Source organism: Melanaphis sacchari, unplaced genomic scaffold (genome assembly GCF_002803265.2).
Source record: "Melanaphis sacchari strain LSU unplaced genomic scaffold, SCAv2.0 Contig32_pilon_pilon, whole genome shotgun sequence".
Lineage (NCBI taxonomy): Eukaryota > Metazoa > Arthropoda > Insecta > Hemiptera > Aphididae > Melanaphis > Melanaphis sacchari.
Genome location: NW_020271199.1, coordinates 863,469 through 890,887, shown reverse-complemented (window position 1 = coordinate 890,887; position 27,419 = coordinate 863,469). Strand labels below are relative to the sequence as shown.

The window sequence follows — 27,419 nt, the reverse complement described above, 5'->3', positions numbered from 1 at the left end:
TCTATTATTAGAATTCAAATATTTATAATATCATAAAAAATGTTATTAATTAAATTTGATGAATTCAAAGTATAAATTATTCGCTATTTATAAAATATCTCTATGACCTAAAGAATTCAGTATAAAAATCATATACTTTTTTATTTGTGTAAATGGTTAGCAGTGCTAATAAATTACACAATAGTTAACAATAAACTTAAGACAATAGAGTAAAAAAAAGTTCCTTAAAAATAATTGTCAATTTCAGATTTTTTTTTTAACAGCCCTTAAGACTTTTCATTATAAGCTAAATGAGACATTTCTAATGGCACCCACAACTTTTTACTATCATGTTTTTATACTTTTTTAATATAACATTGTTATCTTCCAAAAAAAATAGTACTGCTTGTTGAGCCATTTTTGTTGGAGCGCAGCATGGTTTAGGGACTTGTAGAGGACTCATTAAATGCACCAATGTTTGGACAATTGCATGATTAGTTGCATTCATGTGAGCATTGAGTGGAAAATTACATTCGCCTGTGCAATAAAATGCACCATAACCATCTGGCGCTATTATCCAATCCTGAAAAATGTTTAATAATATTTTAACAAAGTTTGTTTTTTGTAGTCTTTGTATTTGTTAATAAAATCAATCGAAATGCTCTTAGTTTCTAACCTCGGTTTAAGAAGTATAAATAAAAAATAAAAATAACAATGATCTAATTTAAAGATCAGAAATATCCAGCTCACAATTTGAATCTATTTTATAAATGAAAAATAAATAGACTATAAAAATATTTTACTTTAATGCTATTATTTTTTCACATTAATTGTTTATATGTAGATTCAGAGTAACTTACTAAGTATAAAAAATAAAAAAAAAAAAAAATAGTAATAGGTAATGAGAAAATTGTTTTCTCGAACATTTAAATCATCTTAGAAACTAATTGCCAACCTTTGATCTAATAGCTCAAAATAAAATGTAATGCAGTTATATTATTGTGTGAAATGGTACATAATACTTAAATTTTAATATAATAAAATTCTCATAATTCTATAATATGTCAAAAATTTGAATTCTACTTATTTGAACTTAAATGTATTTTAAATCCAAAATCATAAAGAAAAACTTTACCTGCCATTCAAGATCTCTGAAGCTCACATATAAGGTCTGTATTTGACAACTTCTGGATTGAAATCCATCTGCTATATCTGAAATAAAAATTAGTTTTTTCTTACCATTATTATTTCTTATTTTATATACATGAACAATATTAATCATTAAAACTATATGCAATTATTATGATTAAAAAAAAAAAAATTATATCAAGAATTAAGCAGTTTATTAAAAAATATTGTCTTTTACTTAAAACAATCATTAAAAATCAAATAAACATTCTAAACAGGGACTCAATCTTTTTTATGAAAAAAAAAAAAATTATTTTATTTTAACCACATATTTTATTAACAGTTTGACACAATTTCATAGAAAATTTAATAAACTTATTTTGTGTTTAATTTATAAGTAAGAAAGATACAAATAATTATTTAGAACTTTTATACTGATAAATTTATAACTAGAATACCATATTGTAACGATTTTGTTAAGCTCCCTGACTACACAAATAAGATGTAAAAAATAATAAATTTAAAAATATAATTTAATACACTTATATGCCGGATTGCAGAAATTATTTTTAAATATTTAACTAATTAATAGTGAGTTGATGTTGTACGAAACATGATTTTATGACCCCTTGATTGATTAATTAAATGAATAAATTTTTCATGCAACCCATTATAATAATTAATTTTGTTCAAGTCAAGAACTATACTCAACAGTGACTAGGTTTTTTTGGACAATTGTTACTCCGTCAAGTTAAAAAAAGTGGGTTAGTAGATGATCAAAAGTGATAAAAACTTTTTATGAATCTTGCTTACTTTGAAATGGGTTTGAGTTGTAGCTACTTTCAATAGTTTTCCTTCTTCTTCGTCTATAATGTTTTTGAAGAGAAGGACCTCCAACTATATTACCTCCATTTCTGGACTTCAAATAAACAGCCATAAAAGGTTTTTTTGCTTCAGATAATTGGTGTTTGTCAGCCCAAGTCACCATACCAATTTCTTCAGGTTTGATTTCATGATCTAATAAGCATATTAAATAATTAAAATCAAATATAAATATTTTTTTTATTATAATTGTTTCTTAAGGATTTATTGTAATAAAACTAATACATCCGAATTTTAAAACAATAACAATCTTATACTTTCACTTATACAAGAATAGCCACTGATGTCAACCAATTTTATTTATTAAACATTTCTAGCATTACACGAATCTAATAGTTAGGTTGGTGAAAATAAATATATCATACTGGTTAGATAACAAAAGTCATATAACGTAATAGTTTGTTAAAAAGCTAGTTTATCTTTTTAGTATATAAACATATAAGGTTATTTTTCATTCATCATAATTTATTTGTAAACAATAAATTATTGTTAATTTAAAATAATTATAAATAATTATTAATTCTGGTTTAAATTAATTTCTATAATTATATATATTTTGACAATATATAATCAAAATTACTATTTTCTTATCCCATTAATGGCTTTAGTCATTTTTTTCTTTTTATATTCAAGAATAAAATATAAATGGGTATTTCAGTGTTCAGTGTTTTTAAGTGATTCTAATATGGGCAAACATTCACTATATAAATTCAGAAATTATTTGAAGTAATTTTGATAATTTTTAACATATTTTACCTTCATTATCATGAGAATGCACAGAAACATATAATCCTCTATTAGGACATGAGTAATGGGTCCAAGAAACTAGAGCACCAGTTGCATTAAACCGAAGCCATCCATCATAATCTGTTGTTGTATTTTGGGTATCCACAAATTCTAATTCTTTTTCTCTATTAAATAAATGATAATAATAATAAATAAACAAATAAAATGTCATAACTATAATTTACTTACCCATTTTTTGAAATTAATACTTGGTACAATGTTACTGAATACTTTTTAACACTACTTAAAGTTCCAGATTGATACAAATGAACTTCAGCTGAAGTAATCATATGAGTTTCTTCAGGTGGTACATCATTTAATTCAAATAAAATCCGTTTACCATGTTCATGCCGAACATTACTAACTGGAGCTAAAAATAAATTAAATATATAAATAATATTTAACCATAAAAAATTATGCTTAATTTATAACAATTAAACATTATACTAAATCATATTGAGTAAAAAAAAAATTAGTCACTAGAATGGAATTATTTATTGTTTAAGTATATAAACTTTTTTTATGGTTACTTACAATGATTTGATAGGTATAGTGTGATAATGACATCACTATCTTGTACTGTACGATCATCATATTGACCAACATCCGAAACACTTCTTGTTTTTCTGTCATGTAAACCATCTTGTTGAATGGATCTATAGACGTCAAACAAAAACTGTGGCGCTGAACCGTCTAGATTTTTTGGAGATTTTCGTGGTATTTTTGGTACACCAAACATGGTCAGTATCTCTTGTTCAACTTCATTCCGCTCCTCAACCGACATGAGATCTTTCTTAACAGTCTGGACACCATTGTCCATGTACACACCAGTCGGTGATCCAGCAGCAACCATACCGTACGCCGATAAATGGAACAGTACGGCACACGTTAACAGACATTTTTTTTCGTACATTTTTATTGTTATTGTTATTCGTAAATTATTAACTAGTCATGAAACGAGACGATTCTTAAAAACGAGACGCGAACACTAGAAAAATCGAATAACTATACAAGCTCAATCCGATTAGCCCACGGCCGATCGTGGAATGTCTGTGAGACTGTGAAAGATAGCTCCGGCGTAGTTAGCTGCTATACCAATGATAAGAAATTTGGTTGATACCAGTTATATTAAATTGTATTAACTTAATTTATAAGGGGCAATAAGTAAACATTTTTTTAATCAATATGTTTTTAACGTAAGTCAAATTAGACTTATAAAGTAAATTTGTGAGCAAAATAATCTTTTTACTGTCACAGATATTATTGTAAAAATATTAAACACATATTCACTGTTTAATTAATATAAATGTATATTATTTATTAAAGGTATAATCTTACTGTTTAGATTGTTTAGAAATATCTTTTAAAAATTGTATCAACTATATTATTCATCAGACACGACTTCTGAATTTTGAAAACAATAATTCCCTCTTTTGGAAATTATAATTCTAAACTTTACAATATAGGATTTAAATTTTAAATATTAAGAATTTTACTGTGTTATTAATATGAAAGTTAAAAAATTAAATTAAAAAATGTAAGAACCAAAATATTTTACTTACACAACAAACACGTAAGTGTTTTAAGACATTTTTCTTATATAATCGAAAATTGAGTTTTGATAAAAAACAAAACGATTGATATTCGTGTAGCGCTTTATTTAGCCGTTATTATGCAAAAGCGTTCCATTATTTATTTTATACACACAATAAGGATGGTTGCAAAGGCTCGTAATAGTTATTACATTTGCATGTTTTTTTTTTTGAGCTGTTAAATTTATTGTTTAGTAAGTTGGAAATTAATTTTACGATACTACAAAATAAATATTATAAGTTTATAGTGCTGATTTTTGCATAATTGATGATAACCTAAATTATATGTTTATAACACAATTCGAAATTTCACAATAAAAAAAATAAAATACTTTATAATGTATATTTATTTTGAGGGTTTTCATTAAGGATTATTGTATTGTGTTTTCAAATCCCTAGTTGACTTACAATTTCCCATTTTTATTAATTAAAATTAAATGAAAATTAATATGAAAATATTTGTATTTATGAAAATTTTGAGTTAAAAAAAAAAATAATAATAAGTAGGTACATATTTTTAAAGCATATTTGTGCTCTAATAAATGCACAAGTATATGCATATTTAATACTTTTTAAGTGCATTAAATTTCAAGTCCTAAATTAGTTACTAATTCGGTATTGTGTATAAATTTACCTAATAACTCCCTATAAACTTGTATTTTGTATTGTGATAATTCAGTTCATAAATTAAATAAACAAATATGTCATAAATTAAAAAGAATCTATTAAAAATATTAATAAATTTAAGGAAGTTTAAGAAACTAGGTATTAAACTAATAACTTAAATAAATATAAATACTTGCACCATTCATTGTCAAAATCTAGGGTAAGTATACAAAAACAGTTTAAAATCCTTTAAACTTTTGTAATTATTATTATAAGTAAACGTTTCACATTTTACATAGGTATATGTATTTCAAAATTAATGTGCACAATTCCAAAAGTTTTGTTATTATTTGAAACAATATTTTTGATAAATTTATACATTTATAATTATCATTATAATTCACTATGGTCAAAAGTTATATACCCATGTTTCTATATTATTAATAATATTACATTAGAATAAAATAACTTGTCTACATTTTGAACATTAAGTTCATTAAAGATAAGACTGGTACTATAAAACCTAGGTTTATCAGATAAAAATCGGGCAATTTTAATATTGTTATTTTTATTTTTTCTATTTTATAAGCACAACCAAAAATATTTTTATGAAACTAAAAATAGATTGCATCAAACAAATGTAAATATTCGTCTTCATTTAAATATTCTTAAGGAAAATTTGCATAAATTAAAAATAAAAATATTGATAAACAAACACATTTTTATTTACTATTTAGTATAATACCTACTCAAATTTTATATTCTTCCATTTTTTGCAAAACATTATACTAATAGTACTAATAGTTAACAATATCCCTAGAGTTAAAAATTAAAATTATTATCAAAAAGATGTAATTTTAGATGAAGATTATAATTCAAAGTAGAATTTTAGATTTATATTTAACATAACGTGATTATTTAACTATACTTTCTTTAAATATAATAATGTATTAACTAGTTTATGAAAAACGTTGTAAGTATCACCATAGATAAGCATAGCAATATCAGCATAACAAAAAATGTTATAATCATCATTTAAATTATATGTATCTAATCTTTATTTTTCTTGTAATTTATTGTTTAAGTAGATATGTGATTGAGTGATTCAAATAACTGCAAATTAAATTATAACAAGTTAAAGTTAAATAAACAGTAACATATTATTCATTTGTACACCTAATGGCTAATACCCACATTATAAACATTTAAAACATTATTATTTTTTACTTCAAAATATTTGAAACAAGTCAAAAATATGATGGTTAAGTGTTATGCATTATGCGAATATTACACATCAAAAGTAATGTCCATTATATTTTAATTACATATACAGATTATGTAGTATATTACTTTTGCTAATTTACTATCAACACTGCGTATAAGACGAATACAACCATCGTAGTACTGTGCTACTCATGACTTAGATAGAATGAATTTTAGTCTATAATAAAATAAACGTTAATAAAAAAATAGCTATTTCTTCATTGACCGAACTATGAGATTAGTAAAATGTGGACTACAGACTAGACTACGAGCAGAAAAAACCCAACTGTAAATGACATCGAACTGAACGAACGAGTACAAGAGTCAAGAAGTGAGAAGTTTCATAATTTCGAAGTTACATAGTTACAACAGCAACGCCTCGGACCCTCGAATTTCGAATTCAATAATTCAGTGATAAGACTGATAAAGTCGATAAGGATACGCGTTGTGGAAGGACTTTGACTGTGCCGGAACGCGATTCACGAACAAACGATGCATCGTCTTAACCTACAAAAATGATGAAATTGTTTGTATGGAACAGACGACTATACTCACGGCAGTGCGGCGCGCACGTGATTTTCTTACCGCGTCTGTTCAGAGTTTCAGACGTCGTGGTCGTTGTACCGCTCTTCCGCTCATCCATTTAAGTTTTGTTTACCAACTATCATTCTCCGTTATAACTTGCAACTTTACAAGTTATAACACCATTTTCAAAAATGGATTCCACAGGTAAGTGTTTATTTATTATTTTCGGCCAATTCGTCGTTAACGAGCGGGTATCGAAGAAAAGTCATCCCGACTAAAATGTGCGGACCTAACAAAATGTTCTGCTCGTAGTGTGTATTTTCCTTATCTGATCTTCATGTGTCGAATACTTGATTGAAGTTGTTAATTTTGGTATTTATTTTGTAAATGACTAGAATGCATAAGTGAAAATAAAGTTTTAAATCTGGTGGCTACAATTTTGTTGAAGTTAATCAGTTACAGAGAAACTATATGCCTCCTCAAACTGTTTAGTTTAAATTATATTCTAAGATAATCCACAAATTTTAACATGTAATTTATTAAACAATTAATATAAAATAAAGTAGTTTTAATTTGTAGTTATAATAATACTAATACTAATATACATAGTCTGTTCATTTGCCGGTTTGATACTAGAAATCTTACTATTTAATCTACTATTTCTATTTTCAAAGTGAAAGTGATAATTTGTATTATTTTTAAAACAAACGGGTAAACAAATTTTGTTCAAACATTATTCATACAAATAATTAGTGATATGACTAAATTTAATGTATTTAATAATCTCATAATTTCAAAAAATATATATCACACTATAAATCCCAAAAAATACACTGAACAATAATTAAAAATTAGTAAGTGTAAAATATTTTAAATTGACGATATTAATTTAATACATGATGTTGATGACTGAGCTTATAAAATAATATTGAAATAAAAATTAAATAGATAAAAAAAATTATTAAGAAAGTACTTAGGTAATATAATATTACCTATGAAAAAAAAAACAAACTATTAATTTGCCTATAGTTTATAATAGTTTACGTTAAAAATTTCAAATCCTTGCAAATGATATTTTTGAACTTCTAAAATTTTCAGATGAAAATTTGTGTTTATACATATTTTTTTAATTTTTGGCTTCTTTATGAGCCTTTTATTTGTAAACTTTTTGATCAGACTAAATTTTTTTTCTATTGACAGTAACCTATATAAAAATCAAGAATTTTCAATATCAATAAATTACTTAAAAAGCTTTAAAATATCTGGAAAATTATTTTATGTTTAGGAAATGCTAATATAAACACTTAATGAAAATTTTAAGAATTTTTAGTAATACATTTTTGATTTACAACAAAATCAGAAAGTTGTTTATTTACAATCAAGAATAAATAAAACTAATCATTGTAAAATTTTCAAAATATTAATTTTTATTATTTTTTTTAAATGACAATAAGGAATTTATGAATGGATGAAAATGCTTGATAATTGAATTTAAGGTTTCTAATTAGTGGTTCATTTTTCAATCAAAGAATATCAAAAATTATTGTCATAATATTTTTTAATAAACATCTTAAGTTAAAATTTTCATAAAATCTTAAAAATTAAAAATTGGTTTGTAGTTCAAAATTCATAAAAAATGTTCTGTTTATATTTAAGATTTAAATATTTATTATCATACTCTTTATACATTTGTCAATTTCTATTTAAGAAAAATTTTGCCGGGAGTCAAATTAATTTTTCATAACCATTTGAAATTTAAATTTTAACAGTGTTAGATATTTATTATTTTTCCCCAAATAATTTTTGCATTTGGTAATAATTCAATTATCATGGATATTTGATATTTTCACCAATTGTTTATGTTATCATTATATATGTATGCTATAATTTTATAAATGTTTTGGTTATGAGAAATTTTCAATTTTTTTGGTATTTTTATTATAAACATCATTAAAAAAGTTATTTGATTAATCAAAATTCTTGGAAAGTTAATATTAAGATTCTACATAAGTTCCTATTTCCTATTAAAATTAAAAAATATACAAATATAATTATATATATATATATAGGTTGGATCATGGTAATAGGAAGAGAAGTAAATTAATTTTTCTCAATGTTAAATGTGAGGAAAGTCTAGATAAACTCATTTGATTCGCCAGATAATGTTGTTTAGTTGTCACTATGCACAGTGAAGTTTTGTTTACCGCGTGTTTGTATATAACGTTTTTGTAAAAAAACAATGAATCAGTAGTTAAGGTGCAGTGTGCATTCAGACTTCATTTTGCTGTGCTTTCTCGATGGGAAAACAATTATAAGGTGGATTGATAGTTTTTTGAACAACTGGGATAGTTAATAAATTAAAACCAACTAGTCCCAAACAGGTACAGCACCGCGACGTCTGACACTGAATTGAATCCTGAATGCACACTGCACCTTAACTACCAATTCACTGTTTTTCACAAACACACGGTGAACGACATTCCATTATGCCATAATGACAATTAAACAACATTGAGAAAAAAACCTTTCTACTTTTGTCTTTATTCCTGAGGCTCAGTCTGTGTATGTATATCATGTAGCTTAAATTTGGATAAAATAATATATTTTAACATAGAATAAATGATGTTTATTATTTTGTTATGATTTTAAAAAACATTATTAGAGAAGTTAGGACATCAAACTTTTATGTATATAATGAATCTTACTATAAACAATGCAAATATCAAAATATGGGATACGTAGATTTATTTTAAAATATCTATTTATATTATGATCCTATTTGCACTGTTTTATGGTATTTACAGGAAAACTCTACATTAATAACAGTATTATGTGGTATCAGTATATATTATCATTTATCATAATAATTAAAATATTAATAATATAGTACAATGTTTTTGGAATCATCCTAACATAAAAAATTTTTTTTTTAAATTCAAATTTAACACATTCACAACAATAACCAACTCGACACCTAGTGTACAGCAGAACAGTATTTACTCGTCTACATTTTATATGCATACTACTATTAGTTATTTGAAATATTATTTGCTTGTTCAATATTTAACTTTTTTTGTTTTATTATAGTATAGATACTTTGTCATGTCTAATTTTAAGTTCTTAATATATTCTATTAGTAAAACAATTAATATTTATTTTGTTTTAGGTACTTCGCCGGTTGTTAAAAAAAAGAAAAGTAGAAAATCTAAAGGTGTATTAATTGATGAAAAATCCTTGGGAGAAATCCAGGCTGAAATCCCTTTTTTTATTAAGCCTTCTGAAAAAGCTGCTTCGATTTCTTCTTCAAAATGGCCTCTACTATTGAAGGTAATTATTAGCATTTATTGATTTATTATGTATTATTATTTTAATTAATATTACTTGAAGAATGGTAATCAAAGTTTTACTGTCAATATTATTTATTTTATGAAATAAATCCTTAGCTTTATTTTATTTTTTATCAATATTTTAATCAGTGTTTTTTATGTGAAACAAGAATAGACTTAAAAAAATGTTAATTTCAACATTATCTCTGATATATGGCTGGAAATATTTACATAATATCATGAAGCTTATACAAAACATGTATATTGTATTATCGATCATGATTAAATATTAAAATAAAAGCAATGCTATAACGGTATTTTATGTAAATATTACTAAAGTATTATGTTTTAATGTTTAATTGTTTATTATCTTAGTAAACATTGTATAATATACATTTAAGAGAATAATAGGTTGTAAACATATAATTAAATAAATTGTTCTTTAATGATAGTGTATCAAAGCTACTTGTATTGTATTTTAGTATATTATAATACAGACAGTATTTGACAGTTAACTTTTTGTGTTCTATTCTCTCTATAAAAATTCACAAAAAAGAGTTGAATATTGACCATTTGACCTATTATTTTCTAAGTACCTATTGTTTCTAATTTTTGTTAATTACCTAAATCACTCTATAGTCTGTGTGAATGTTAGTCTGGTGGTCAAACAATTGTACTTATAGTTTATTTTGAAATTCAATTCAAGAAAGGCTAATTATTTTTGAATTGTATCAAATTTTTAAAAAAATTAAAATTATTGATCAAGGTTATGTTTAATGTATATATTAAAAAAAAAAAAATGTTAGTATGGTATAATACCTTAACATACAAGTACTTTTTGATTTAATTTATTAAAATTGCTATAGGTATAGAGAGTTTTGGTTTTATGCGATTAACTATTTAAATATTATTTGACCAATTACTTTTTTTTATATTATTATTTATATTTATAGGATTTTGATACAATGAATGTGCGAACAAATCATTACACTCCTTTGCCATTTGGATCAAATCCCCTTCAAAGAGAAATTAGAGAATATGTTAAAGCTGGTTATATTAATTTGGATAAACCATCCAATCCAAGTTCTCATGAGGTAGTTGCTTGGATTAAGCGAATATTAAAAGTGGAAAAAACGGGTCACTCCGGAACATTAGATCCCAAAACTTCAGGTATTTAATAATTTTTTTATTTAAAAACCTTGTAGCTTTCCCTGCATTTACTCAAATAACATTTTAAGCAAAATAATACATGTCATGTTAAATAAGATGTGATTGATGGATCGATTGAATTCATCAATCAAATATATTTTAACATTTTCATAGAATGTTCTGATTAATAATGTACAAATATCCAATAATAAATTGATTCTTTTTGTAGAATATTATTGTTGTTAAAAATTGTAATGTTTCATAAGTAGGTACAAGAAATTTTGTTGGTAAAATTTAATAAAGGTTTATACATTTTCAACAATGCTTTTAGTTTCTCAATTTTGCTTACCCATATACTATCTTAATACCTAGTATTTTTTGTGTACATATTTTTTTTTTTATTAAAATGTTAACTTATAATGTTTTAACAACAATTTTTTAGGTGTATTGGTTGTATGCATTGAAAGAGCAACACGACTTGTGAAATCACAACAATCTAGTGGAAAAGAATATATTTCTGTATTTAAACTTCATAATCCTGTTGAAAGTGTTCTTGAGATTGGTGTTTTTATTTTTATAATTACATAACAATAGGTAAATTACATTATTTATTCTTTATAATTTAGATTAAAAAAAACATTGGAATCTTTGCGTGGAGCGCTTTTCCAACGTCCCCCTTTAATTGCAGCTGTTAAACGTCAATTACGTATTCGTACTATATATGAAAATAAGCTATTGGATTATGACGAGGAATCAAATGTTGGAGTGTTTTGGATTAAGTGTGAGGCTGGTACTTACGTCAGAACATTATGTGTTCATATGGGCTTAATGTTGGGGACTGGAGGCCAAATGATTGAGCTTAGAAGAAATCGTTCTGGTAATGGTTTAATTAACTTATTAGTCATTTTTTTTTTATCAACAGGTTAAAATTTATTTTTATTGTTTCCTAAGGTATTACTAGTGAAGAAGAAGGCCTTGCAACGTTGCATGATGTTTTGGATGCACAGTGGATGTATGAGAATAATAAAGATGAATCGTATTTAAGAAGAGTAGTCAGACCACTCGAAGGCATACTTACAAATTACAAACGTGTATTTGTTAAAGATAGTGCCGTAAGTGATAAACTACAATTATTCAATAATGTATTTATAATTTAATTTAAATTTTTTGTAGATAAATGCAATTTGCTATGGAGCTAAAATTATGTTGCCTGGATTACTACGGTATGATGATGGCATTGAACTAAACATGGAAATTGTTATAGTTTCAACTAAAGGAGAAGCTATAGCTTTAGGTAATTGAGTTACAATAGTATAATATTATTTTTTAATTATTTAACTAATTAAATTTTTAATGTAAATAAAGTATAACTTAATTCATAAATACGTGTATTCCGCGATAATATTAAATATTAAAACATAATAAATTAATTACTAACATCAACCGTTCATTTTATATGAATATTCTTTATTACTTTATAAATTAAGTTTAAAAATATTTATTTATTAAATTTTGTTGCTACTAAATAGGTGTTGCATTGATGACAACAGCTACAATTTCAAGTTGCGATCATGGTATTATTGCCAAAATCAAAAGAGTATTAATGGATCGAGACACCTATCCTCGTAAATGGGGACTGGGACCAATGGTACAATATTAATATTGATATTATAATGATCAAACAAATTATTTAATTTTTTGTGTTAGAATGTTGTGTTGTGTGACAATGCTCTATATAAATTTAGTAAAATCTTTTGTCACAGTTAAACATCTTACATACATGTTTTTATTAAGTCAAGGCTTCGTAAATCATAGCTATCTTGATTTTTTAGCCTATACGTTTTAAAAGCATGTTAAAAAAAGTTATTTAAATCACTTTTATTTAATTCATTTTTATTATGAGTTTTGTCTAAGTTATTTTATGTTAAATTCATATAATTAATGCTAGTCTAAACTAATAAAACAATCAAAAGATATAAAACACTCGCAGAGCAACATTTATAATAAGTTCATTATCTTATAAACCTTAATATGGAATTTTTTGTTTATTAGGCTAGTACTAAAAAGAATATGATAAAAGAAGGCTTATTAGATAAATATGGTAAACCAAATGAAAATACTCCAGAAAATTGGAGACAAACATTCTACAAAGATATGTAAGTTATAAATACATCAATATTTTTATATGATTATTAAATGCATTTTATTTTGTGTTGTAGAATTGAAAAATTGAAGACTGAAAATGAAAGTGAAGAAAATAGAAAAGTAATTTAAATTCATATTAAAATTAACTTAGTAGTATCAAACAACATTGATATGGTTTTTTATCAAAATAATACAATTGAAATTAGACGTGCATGACATATATTATTGTTTCATATATTACAACGGATAATTAATAATTATTTTCGAAATAAAATATTTTATTCTATTCATTATTTTGTTCATATAAATTGGTGGTATTTTTTTTTATTATTATTATTTTTTTTTTTTTTAACTTGTTAAGTATATTTGATTTTCGTAGTATAATATCTGTTTTGCTTTGTGAAATTAATAGATATTTATTATGTTATTAATGATATAATTATACGCAGCTAACATGGTATATATTTGATATTTTTAGAGAAAACGACAGAGTACACCACCGGAAGATGCACCTCCAATAACTGAAGAATTGATTAAACCTAAAAAAGAAAAGAAATCAAAGAAAGAAAAGAAAATTAAGAAAGAAAAAATAGATACTAGCCAAACGGAAGAAGATTAATTGGATAAAATCTGACAACTGAATGATTTATAAAGAAATAAGAATACACAGTTTTAATAACTATAATTTGTTATTCTTAAAGAAAAGTAATAAAATTAATTTGAATGAAAAATGTTGAGTTATAATTAAGTTTGTTGACAAAAAAAAAATGTATAAAGGATTTATACATCAAACAATATTGTTATTTAATTTAAATTGATAACCTATTTTTATGCAATTATACTGAACATACTTTTTTATTTGTTCTTAATTTTCCATTTAATTTATTTTAAAATTTCTGTAAATATAAATAAATACCATTAGCCCATTCAAACAAATTAAATAAAAACTGTGAAAACCATTTTTATGAAAAGAGTTGTGAGCATTATCTAAAGCGATTGATAATATTGTATATTATATAAACTATTTTTGAATTAATTATTGACTAGAAAAATGATAGTTAACAAAATTTTATTTTATTTTTCAAATGTCTTATTCTAGTTTCTTTAACTAGATAAACAATGATTATTTGTTACATTTATGAAGCACTCATAAATTAATTTCTCTAAAAAAAAAATAAAAAGTAATATTTCTATGTAAAATTCTTATTACAAAATATAAGTATGGAATTTTCGGAATAGGAAATATCTTAGTGTACATAAAGTGAAATAATAAATCTAATATCATGATTAGATTTACATCTTAATAATGGAAATAAAGAATAGTTACTTAGTACTTTTAATAGTGTATCACATATTTGGTAACAACATTCACATGTTAAAATCTTAAGGATTTTAAGTTATAAAATATATTTTTTTTAGTGACAGTAAAAACTTCTAACTTCTAAGCCTTTCCAAACTTAATATGATTGGTATTGTGGTAAAGACTGTAAAGTTACATCCAAATTTACATATTTAATGTTTATATTATATAAAATGTATGTTTATTAGTATGTTACTTGTAACGTGTTTATCATAAACTTAGTATATAAATTGAAGTAATCAAAAACAAACGAATGTTTTAAAAATTGTATGTATTTTACTTTGAACAACAATTGACAAATTACCTATGATTATCAAACTAGATGTATGATAAATTGATAAGCAAAAGGAAAATATTTTAAAATAAAACCAGAGTACCTACATGAGTAAAAATGTAGCCAAAAAGCTTCGTTGTTGACTTTGGTTTACATACAATTTAATTGGCACTATAAAGTACAAAGCATTCTATGTACCTAGTTATATTGTAACTGTAGACCATAAAATGGTGCATGAAACTTAATTATGGATTTCAAATGACACAGATTTTATATTTGACGCATATAATAGTGAGCTATACTTCAAGTGCCTTTTAATATAGTGGTTATTAGCCTTTTTTGTATGATGACACTCTAATTTGGATCCATAGAATGGCAACACACTCAGGTCCAGACTGGGAGAATACCGGTCTACTATTCTCAGTCACCAGGTGGCCCAAGATACAATATAATAAACAACATTTTTTATTTTTTTGCTGATTGTTTAAAAATATTCACTATAGAAGTAAATAAGAACTGAGCATACAAATAGTGAAATAAGATACAGTGTTTCTTTTTATTCATCATAGAAATTATATCAAGTACCTACTGATTTCTATAAAAAGTTAATATTGTTAACAAGGTTTGTACATTTTGTGTCATTTAATATTAGTACTTCTCGTTATTTGGACTTACTCAGCGACACCACTGGTTGAGAAATATTGCTTTAATAAATGAAATTATTTAGTTTAAAAATTAAACATTAAAAAACAATTATATTGTTGTGCTTTATGAATATTTTTAATGGACATACAAAATTATTAACGTATGATATTGTATTTTATATGTAAAATTACATTTCCAAAATTAATAGATTTAATTTGATGCAGTAGCCTATTTATACCATTAATCTATTTACACCGTATATCCGTATAATATATACTATTATCATTTATAAGTACCTAACTATATTATAATAAATAAATATTAATAATATTATAAATGTATTGGTTTCGGAAAAAATAATCGACTTACCATAGTATTAATACACAATAAGTAGTAAAATAAATTACTTAATAATATATAATAGAAACATCAATAAACATATTATTATGAAAATATACAGAATGTACTTATTACTTATATAGTGATATAAATCGTCAAACTGTCTCATAATTGTTTTTCGTACATATACAATAATAAATAATAATAATTAATATTATATTATTATTGAATTCAATAATTTAACACATCCATTACAGTGACTTTAGTGACCCGCTGTGCAATCTAAATTTAAAATTCAACATATGCTACACAACATAAATGTTAAACGGTGCCCACCTTTTTCATATTAGTTCATTATTTATTATGACTCGTAATGTAATACGAGTTTAGGTGATTGGAATATAATATATTGTTTTTGTAAATATTTTATTAGATATTTATTAAAACGATGCGCGTGGTTTAAATCTTATCAAATTTTATAAAATGATCAATTTCATTTTTCACGACTTATTTTATATATACAGTTTATATATATATATATCGTGTATGTTTGTACGATTACATGTTCATTTATAATAGTGCGAAGTGTCCGTGTTTTGAATTTTAAACAATAGACTATATACATAGTGATGAAGTAGGTTACCTATTATAGGTACCTATTATCAGTACCTAGTATTTATTCAGTAAACAGACTTTTTCGTAAAATACTCCCGAATACAACATTAATTATTGTAAGCAATACTTATTTAGTAGATAATATATTATTTTTGTGTGTTCTTTTTAATACATTTTTGCTAAATCAAAGGTAATATTTACATATGTCAGTCGTGTATCAAAATCCATAACCGTAAACTTCTGTAAGTGTCTATGCTACCTATTCGATTTTGATTATTTTGAACCATTTGAGTTTGTCGGTCAATACATTTGTAAGTAAATCTTATGGTTTTATAGGTTCTACTGTCTAGGTAAAATTGCTGTTGAATTTTTTTTTTTATGTGAGTTATATGAGTAACCAAGTACTGAGTAATACTTATAATTATTTCAGTTTTTATAATTTATTAATATTGCTGAAAAATCGAGAAGATTAGTTGCTGCATGTTGTACTAACTTTGTTAGATTAAGAAGAAAAACAAGGAAAGAGGTCAAATTTCGTGGTGCGTGGAAAAAAATAATAATGATGATGGTTAGGTATTATTATATTTATTTAAAAAAGTAATTAATCACGAAACAATGTTAAAAATATTTTATTTTATTTTAATATTTTATGTAGGTACTTATAATTTTTAGAAAATGAACCGTTTTAACTTATATAAGTATAAAACATTTAAAATGATAAAAACTCGGGAGATAGATCCTCCCCCTAACCTTTTTTTTAATATGTAGTTGTCTCATTTTATGTATTTATCAATATGATATTACTTTTAAGTAGGTATGTCTGTTTTTTAAATGTTTTAGTCGTGGTAATTGTACCGATTTGATATTCAATATTACAGTTGCGTATTTAGGAATTTAGTATGCAAGAGTGTTTAGTGTATAATAAACCCGATAAGCAGTCGGTAAATATAACAAAATGACTATGAAAACCATGGATTTACCTAAGGTAGATTTATTTTTAGAAAATTTGTTACTATTAACTAGTATGTATAGGACTAGAATATGATATCGTGATTCGTGAATAATAGATATTATTATGGTACGATCATTATTCCAAGTAGGTACTGACTTTTTGCAGTATTAATTATTGTTAGACTTTATTTTTTGCATATTATTAGTTGTAACCAAGAAGTTTTAAGACAATATAAGTGACACTCAAAAAAAAAAAAAACACTTTAATTAATAAAAAACTAGTAATTATATACTTTGTTTATCAGAACCGACTTAATGGCTTAATGAGTTGGCTTTATTGATATGTCACCGGTCGATACAAATTACAAATCATGCCAGATGAGGTTATCGTATGAAACACGGGATTGGTGCTAGTAATTAGTATGAATTTATAATAAATACTATTTATTATTAGGCAGGTATTATATAATCTGTGTTAATTCTTATTTCACCTTGATCCACACTAACCACAATAGATAATAAGTTAGGGGATTTTAAAAATGTATATTATGTATGTATTTATGGCCTTATGGGTGTATTATTAATTATTATATACTTTATCTCCCCCCAGCAAAATTCCTAAATACGCTACTGTACGGTATACATAAATAAATTAAAAATTTGAATGCAAATATTTTCTTGCACAAATGTACAATGTATTTTATATATATTTAATAATTGACTGATAAAATAATGTTGAATGAACCTAATTATCTCCAGTATAAATTACATCATTTAATAAAAATACATACCTTAAACCTAAAAATAAACCATCATTTACTGTTTAGTATAAAAATAATAGATTAAATTATTAAAACTAATAATATTAATATTAAATTATTCAGTAATGCTGCTTCATACACGATCAAGGTAGCAAGATATCTTGATGTATTTTATACCAACATGATCCATTTAACATGTCTTAACTCATGAGCTACATTGAATCGCTGAAAAGATTTAGATTCAAAAAATATTAAAATTAATTAAAATTGATTTTAAAAAGTATTTTATTTTATTTTATTAATGTTAAATATATAATAAATTTTTCCATATATATATATTATTTTAAAGGGTATATTTCTACAAAATAAGAGCATAAATACATATTTATTTAAGTGCATATTTCTAAAGGTTTTAGAGCATATAAATCTGGGCCTTAGTAATCACTAGGGTTCGGATTTCAAGGTAAAAGTCTTTTTTTATAATAATAATAATAGAAAAATAATTTTTATATAAACATGTGTTATTTAATATGTAATACAATGAATATATTATATAGTTTTTTTTGCCTTTTTAACTTATAAGTGCCTTTTTTGTGTTTATTTTTCAATAGATTCAATAATTTTATACACAACATGTATCTAAACTGTACAAATCGATAAGTTCTTTTAAAGATGGTGCATTGTCATTTTTCAATTATTTTTAATGGATTTTATTAGCTGCGATATTTATTGATATGGGCTAAATACTTTATCGAGTATTTGGTATTGACAGTTAAATTAATGTTTATAAATTTACCTATACTACATATATATATAGATTGAAATATGTTTATAATGCGTAAATACTAAATTCAAAATTTTTTATTAGTCCACAATTTTTTTTTTTTAATACAAACTAGTTAAAATAAACAATAAACAAGCTATTTAATTTTAAGAAATTATAAATTTTAAATGCTTTTTTTATTAATTATATTACCTTTAAATCCAAACTCTAGTAATCAATAATAAAATTATCTCAATTCAAGTAATTCAAAGAGGAACATGAATAATAGACTGAATATAGAATCATTCAGTAATAGTATACATATATATATATAAACTACTTCTAAATTTGAAATATTTATTTCATTTTTGAAAAACACCAAATGACCAATTTAAAATTAAAAAGACTAAAAATTAAAAGTTAAAGTATTAACTAGTAGTAATTCACAATTTATTTTGAAATAAGAAATATTAATTAGTTTTAGTGTATAAAAAGTAAAAAAAAATTGTTAATAAAAATAAACTATTATCGGGTGGGCTGTAATTTAGGTTTAGGCATTTTATTTAGTAGGCCTTGAATATCTTTTTTCTCATCATAAGATTTCCATAATTCAAATAGGTTGATTATATATCTGGATATTTCTTGTATTTTGTCTATGTCCACATTGAGTTCTGCAAACCATGATTTGAGATCTTTTTGCATAATAACACATGCAATTTGTAAACATCCTACAATAATAAAATATATTAAATAAATTAAAACATATTTTTTTTTTTAAGATGTAGAATTTCAATAATTTTTGACACTGAACTACTTACAATTTCATAATAAGAAAAATATTTTTTAATATCAATTAATGTGAGTATTCTCAGTTAGAAGTTAGTTGGGACATCCTGATTTCTGATACCAGGATTCTAGTAAATTCTTGGTGACCTTAATATTGAATACATTTAATTGGAAATATTGTGTAAACACAGTGGTGTATTTAGGATTTTCTTGAAAAGGGATATACATATTTTTAATAGGTATACTTGATTGTAAAGGTATAATTACACTAAGCTTGAGGAACATTCAATAAAGTTACAAATTTATCATATTATTTTGATGTGATACAAATACTTTTGTATGGTGCTTAATAAAAATGTTTTGCTTAAAAATAATTCTTAGTTAAAACATTTTTTTAAATGTATACAAAAGGCCTCCTATAACAATAATAATAATTGTTAATTGATATTATCTATACTATTATATTTCTTGAGATTTATTTGGTCATCATTAAACCATATCTAAATTCCTAGTCAAATGTAAAATGTTTTTTTCAGTTATTAATTAGCAGTATATTAGATTGTTAGGAATCTAAAAAATAGATTATTTTTATGATACATACATATGTCACACACATAAATATTATTGAATAACCAAGAGTGTTAAATATATTAGAAAAATATTTTAATCGATTTGAGTGTTATTTTATACAAATTTTTGAACTCAAAATCAAAATTGATTAAATAATATTTATAGTATTTGAGATAAATTTTATTGTATAATGGAAATAATAACAAAATCTTACCTATAGCTATTTGATATGGTGGATATAATAATGACAAATCAGTTCTTAGACTATCATTCACTACTCTCCACGCTAATGCCAATAATTGATCTTCATGTTGCCCAATATCTTGAACCAATTGAAGCAACGGACGATAAGGTTGAAATACAATCAAACAACAATCCAAATTTTCCAATAAATAAAATTCACATTCTAATATATGATTAGTACGATAAGGAAATTCTTGGGTATATGCATAATTCAATTTATTTTTCACTGAAAAAAAAGTAAAATAAAACCTAAAACTGTAAAATAAAATAATTATCACAAAAACATACAAACTGTCTGACAAGTAGTTATTAAACGGCTATTTGATATTACACCAAATTCTTCAACTTTTGATGCTAAGAAAACACAAGTTGGAGATAATAACAAAGGATCAATACATTTGAGAGAATTTCTGGCATAAAACCTTTTAAAATAAACAGTTGCCGTAGCTATTACTTGCTGTTTAAGTTTTAGTTGTTCACCTAAAATTTGAATAACTAAACAAAAAATTAAACAAGTTTGTTAAGTTTAAATTAAGCATATCATATCAATAATATTTTTAGTTTAGGTAGTTTATAAAGAAAAATAATTTTACAAGAAGCTTACTGTATGATTAAACTAAAATTGTTAAGTTTCATAATCTGTAATGTAAGTTTTAACTTACAATTAGAAAAGAAAATTCCTATTTTTTGATATTCCTCTTCACTTAAAATTTGTAAATCTAATTGACGCTCTCTGACTAGATCTTGTTTGTCCAATATCCATTGTTGACTATAAAACAGAATTTTATTAAATCAAAATTAATAATTGAATTTTTTAAATATTTAATTAAAAGATTTAATTCGCCGAATAGAAAATTTTAATGGAATCGTTCATCTTACAAGGTTGGAAAAGATTGGTAAATTTTTGTGATACAAATATATCAGTCATTAACGTTATCTGTTTTAATACAATTTGCAAATAATTCCAAAAAACAAACTGTAGCGTACGTAGTATCAGTGCTCAACTAGAACATCTCAAACCCAGCCAATACAGAATTATTACTTACTAATGCGAACTTTGCCAAAAATTCCCAGCCATTTTCAATAAAATTTAGTGTCCCTTTGTCGCTATCGCTTTTCACTATAGTTTTTTACCAAACACGTAACGAGCGACACGATGATAACACCATTGGCCAATGAAACATTGTCTTGTTGTTTTTTCTTTTGATAACAACGGTTTAACGATTACCCAAATTCGGTAACAACTAAGGGGACGCTATTGCCTATTATGCAGCTGTCGTTCGTAAATGACATATGAGTGATGACGGTTGCCAATGGGTAGCGATCGGATTTAGTGATATTTATTAATCAATATTTATTACAAATAACTGTCATTGATCAGGTATGAATTATTATTGTACTATTTGATAATTGGTAAACAACGTTAGTTATCAGTTACATCATTTTGTGTGCGTTGTAAACAAAACAATGCAAGCATATAGATGCGTATTGTTCAATACAGCTGATTAATGATTATCCAATATAAGTGCATGGGCAGATATTTTAAAAGTTCGAAAGCAAAAATAATTCGTTCAGCAGAAAATCTATGTGGTGGGACGTGGAAAAACGCAACGTACGGCTGTCGAGAAACGTTTACGTTAAAATATAATACTGGTTAATAACATAATAATTATCATATTAAACATTAAACACATAACATAACCACACATTTAAATTTTACTGTTTAGGCAAATAAAAAAACAATGTTTGGTAATCGGTGATACTTTATTTGAGATTATATAATACAACCATTGTTTTAATATGAATAAATCATTTTTTGTGTTATTCAAAATTGTTACCATTTGGCATAAAAATTAAAAAAGGTATGTAATAGTATTATATTATAGGTATTTTATTTATATAGAAATCATTAATTACCACCTATAGGTACCTACCTATTTATTAAAAGTATCTATTACCAATCAGTTTGGTACCTACTTGTCAGAAACCAGTTGTTATAAAATACTATATTTTTACAAAAAAGTAATTAATACGAAGTTTATTAAAAAAAACCAGGAAGCTTATACAGTAGGTGTCGAGTGTACCTCGTAATTTAATAATTATGTCATTGTAATGGATGATGAGTTAAATTTGAATTAAATGATAGACCACGAAAAACAATTTTGAATGGAAACCATTACGCATCAGCCTATATAAGTATATTTCATGTTATATTTTTTGATATAACAGCTGAATTAGTTTTTATTTATGCATATTTTATGATATACATTATACATATTTGTATTTATAAAATCTATTATAGTACCTAATATATATTTAAAAAATAGTAATATGGTACCTAAGTCAAATTCAAATTACTTCTTGCCGAAACTATCATATTTATTATATAATATTTTATTACTGATTATTATAGGTATATTTAATTATATATTACTATTATTAAGCAACTTTTTAATCAATAACGATTTAGAACGGTTTGCGTTGATTCGTAGTATATTAATAGGTAGGTCATAGCTTTTAAAAATGAATCTAAATATTAAAAAAAAATTATTATCCAATCTGTATAGAAAATAATAAAAGCAGAAAATATGCTTATTTTATTTTTATTGAAATTCTTAGGCTTTTACATCAAAAATTGACGAAAAACTTTCAATTATATTTTTAAGTTTTAGCAAATAATAAAAATTGCTAAAATAATAAAAAGATTTATGCATTTTTAACAAATTGAAATTTTTAAATTGTTGTAAGAACAAATTATTTGTAATTTGATACCCATTACTTACAAAATATTAAAAAAAAATCAAATGCCTTTTAAGCTATAAATAGCTTAAATTTAATCTAAATATTTTGAGTATAAAAAATGATAATTTAACAGGACGCCACACTTGCATAATATGTTATCTCCATCTTACATACATACAATATGGCAAATTTTCGTTCAACAGAATCCATTTTATGTTGTTAAATTTAACATTGCAGTAAACTCATCTATTATCAAACTTAAAAGTAAGAATTTTATCTAGGCCATTATATAGGTTTTTATAGATATTTTAATTTTAAACTAAGTTATAGCTATATAAAATGTTAAAACTTTAAAATGCTCTTAACTCACTTTAACATTATGATATTAATAAAAATCTATGTGACGGCCTAGATAAAATTCTTACCATTATGTTTGATCATAGATAAATTAGTTGTAATATTAAAGCTAACAACATAAAATGGATTTTGCTGAACGAAAATTTGCTATGTTGTATGTATGTAAGACGGAGACAACATATGCGGGTGCGGCGTCTTCTTAAGTGATGTGGAATGTTTCAAGTTTTTGTGATTAAAAATCATTTGATATATTGATGAGATATCGTTATGTTTTATATGAATCTAAATATGAATATTGAATATCTACAGGTACTTGTTAAAAATTTAATTTTGAACACTCATAACAAATAATTGCTCAATCATGCTTAAATTTTTTGATAACTTATATATAAAAAATATTTATAGAACTTTTTAAAATTTTTAAAGCATAGGTCTAAGTATTGAAATTTTTATAAATTTTCTACAGCAAAATAATTTACAAATTTTTGTATAAAATTAAACTTTAAATACTTAAACAGTCTAACATATATATTTATAAATATTAAAAGAAAAATCAAAATATTTTAAGTGTTATTATTACATTATGTACTTAAATAAAAATAATAAAATATACAAACATTTTTAAATCCTTATTAAAAATGTTTTTGAATTTCAAAAAAAAAAAATATATAATAAGTATCTATATTTATATATTTTTGAATCACAACGAAAAAAACAAATCCAACTTTGTCGAAAAGTAATTTCACACAAAATTCTCGTTTTTTTATCATTTTGAAAAATACTAGAATTTTTTAGTTTGTAAATTGAATTAATTTTTACCGAAAACAATACATTTTTGGATTTATTATATTATTTTTATTTGAACCTAATTATTAAAAATTATAATAGTATTAATATATATTTATATCATATATTTTTGGCTGTATATAAACTGCGGCAAAATTTACCTTTTTCAAAAATTTGATATGTAAACTGAGGAAAAAAAAAATTAAGATTATATAATCTGCTACAAAACCGATAAGATACATCATACAAACTGCGGCAATTTAATTAGATACCTATTGTATTATTATTTATTTATTTATTTTTTTTTTTGATTATACGATTTTTTTAATATAATAATAATATTTTTTAATTTTAAAATTGGTTTTTTGATTATACAATCATTACGATCTAATTTTTAATAATAATATATTTTTCAATTTTAAAAATTGGTTTTTCTTTATTTTTACAACTAATACTCTAAGAGATACTAATAGCTGTCATAACACGTAATACGTATTATACCTAATTAAACAATAAACGTGTATAAGTATATAAAATAAATTGCCGCAGTTTGTATGATGTATCTTATTAGTTTTGTCGCAGATTGTATAATTTTAATTATTTTTTTGCCGCAGTTTACATATCGACTTTTAGAAAAAGGTAAATTTTGCCGCAGTTTACCATCTCCCATATTTTTGTTATCATACTAACTTTTAAGTCGATATCCATTAATTGCTGTAGCCTGTAGAACAGTAATGAATAGATTTGTGGTATACATAGGTTATAGTACAAAATTAATCTTATGTTTTAAAAATATTATTATGACATTAAATATTGCATATTTACATAAATATTATGTAATATACGTACAACTGTTGATCATTAGTATAATTAAATTCATACGAAAAATACTTTTTTAATTATTAGTCACAATGAAATAATTTTCAAATTTTTGTCATTTTGAAGAATTTTGTCAAAATTTTCCCTTAAAATGCTTATAAATTATAATAATTGTTCTTATGTATCTTATATATTTTTTAATAGCTTTCAAATAGCTTATGAGAAACTTTCTATTAAATTTTTAAATGCTGTAACAAAGCAAATATTTTTTTATTGATATGTATTGAAAAAAAAATCAATAAGATTATGAAATAATATTATTGTTGGATAATACTTCATTGCCGATCTCAAATAATAGTAGATAGGTAATTTTCAATTCACTTACTCGTATTATTATATTAAATTGTTCTACATTATACCTTCGATAATCTTATTTTATTATTACTAACCTATTTTATAAATTTTTTTCATACACTAAAATATTATGATTTTGTTGTTTGTTATGAAATTTTTAATCTAATACGGAAATAAGCTATTATTGTTTGTTCGACTGTGGTCCTTTTTGTGGATAAATAATGGGGACTCGGTGATTATTACTTAGTGAAGTATTATTAAAAATATTCGTGGTTACTTACACGTATTTTTCACAAAGGCAACTAACAATAGTAAATATATTAACATAAAGTTAAAAAAAAATTCTCACAACACTTGATATTATTATTTTACTGCAGCCCTTTTTATGGGAGTTTGCAATTTGCACCAAAATAAAGATATGTAATTTTCACCACCAACCGTAGATAATTGAAAGCAGTGCTTGTAATTTGTATAAAAATGATTAATAAATATCTATTGGTAACGGGCATTATCTAATTGTAATTGATAGAGATCGACATTTCTTGAACTTTTTCAATACAAACTATATCTTGTAAAAGAAATTGATAGCTATTAATAAATTAGGTTTGACGGATCCAAATGACATTAATAATTTTTCGGAATTTTTAGTTATCCTCCGCTTTACGGGTAATCATATTGAAATTTGATATTCGATTCTTCGTCGTAATCGTATTATATAGCATTATAAGACACTTATAACACAGACACACAGTATTATTATATTTACACATAATACCTATACATATATATATAAATTTATTATTTTGCCCAAATAACTAACCTAACATTTGGTCTTTCCATTTTATCGTAATAGTTAATATCTTGATTACTTCTTCTACATTTTTATATTAGCATTTTCTATTGGATAATGGTATAATTATTATAGTTATTAAAATATTTTGACTCTTTATACTCTATATTTTAACCTGTTATTTTTTTCTATAAATCTCGATAAAAAAATTATACTCGATCAAAAAGCTCTGAAGTTTAGTATAAGGTTTCTTGTAATTTATTAATGATTAATATAGCTTGCATACATATTCTTGCAGTAGTAAAACAAATATTGAGTGTAAATTTACCATAATTTATACGAGTGTTTGAGCTTTGAAAATGTTGGTAAAATTTTTTAAGTTTTGTCTTAAAAATTTGCAAAATATTTTGAAGTCAAAAATGTATACATTTTTAATATTAATACCTAATGTTTAAAAAATTACTATTTAGTACATAATTCCTAATAGGTACCTATGTTTTCGATAATGCTACAAAGAAAAAAAAGTTAATCGTAAATAAGCTACAAATATTGTGCTTGAATGAATGATTTTTAAATTTGAAGACATTAGATTTGATGTTCACACGTAAAATGATGATTTATTTTTAATTGCTTTTTGTTATTTGAGAAATATTAATTATTGAAATTTGAGATATCCTACTGTTAACGGTATTCACTAATTATCTTTTTCTATTCACAATGAAATTTTTTATTTTTTATTTGATCTAATGATACAGTAATGACTGATATTATTGATGTTAAAGTTAAGAGAAATTTAATAACATGTAAACAAAAATATTGAGCAAAAAAAATCATTATGTTGATATAATTATTATTATAATATAATAAATACTAAACTAATAAT

General features: G+C 23.8%; 3 protein-coding genes across 3 annotated transcripts; 1 reads left to right on the top strand and 2 right to left on the bottom strand.

Moving 5' to 3' along the window:
* Window positions 1-112: 112 nt before the first annotated feature.
* On the bottom strand, window positions 113-3,846 carry LOC112596529 (protein 60A). Its single transcript, XM_025342260.1, has 6 exons — window positions 3,310-3,846; window positions 2,965-3,145; window positions 2,746-2,900; window positions 1,921-2,124; window positions 1,115-1,191; window positions 113-562 (listed from the first exon to the last, which is right to left on the bottom strand). Exons 1-6 carry the CDS (start codon window positions 3,686-3,688, stop codon window positions 302-304), a joined length of 1,257 nt encoding a protein of 418 aa, XP_025198045.1. The 5' UTR covers window positions 3,689-3,846; the 3' UTR covers window positions 113-301.
* Window positions 3,847-6,786: 2,940 nt separating this feature from the next.
* LOC112596519 (H/ACA ribonucleoprotein complex subunit DKC1) lies at window positions 6,787-14,027 on the top strand. Its single transcript, XM_025342238.1, has 11 exons — window positions 6,787-6,965; window positions 9,928-10,088; window positions 11,041-11,257; window positions 11,679-11,797; window positions 11,867-12,113; window positions 12,188-12,348; window positions 12,410-12,530; window positions 12,766-12,884; window positions 13,289-13,392; window positions 13,456-13,501; window positions 13,860-14,027. The coding sequence occupies exons 1-11, from the start codon at window positions 6,953-6,955 to the stop codon at window positions 13,998-14,000; spliced, it is 1,449 nt and encodes a 482-aa protein (XP_025198023.1). The 5' UTR covers window positions 6,787-6,952; the 3' UTR covers window positions 14,001-14,027.
* A 5,515-nt stretch (window positions 14,028-19,542) lies between these two features.
* On the bottom strand, window positions 19,543-21,981 carry LOC112596547 (cyclin-C). The gene is made up of 5 exons (XM_025342289.1): window positions 21,735-21,981; window positions 21,351-21,457; window positions 20,977-21,183; window positions 20,660-20,914; window positions 19,543-19,817 (listed from the first exon to the last, which is right to left on the bottom strand). The coding sequence occupies exons 1-5, from the start codon at window positions 21,764-21,766 to the stop codon at window positions 19,615-19,617; spliced, it is 804 nt and encodes a 267-aa protein (XP_025198074.1). The 5' UTR covers window positions 21,767-21,981; the 3' UTR covers window positions 19,543-19,614.
* Window positions 21,982-27,419: the final 5,438 nt, after the last annotated feature.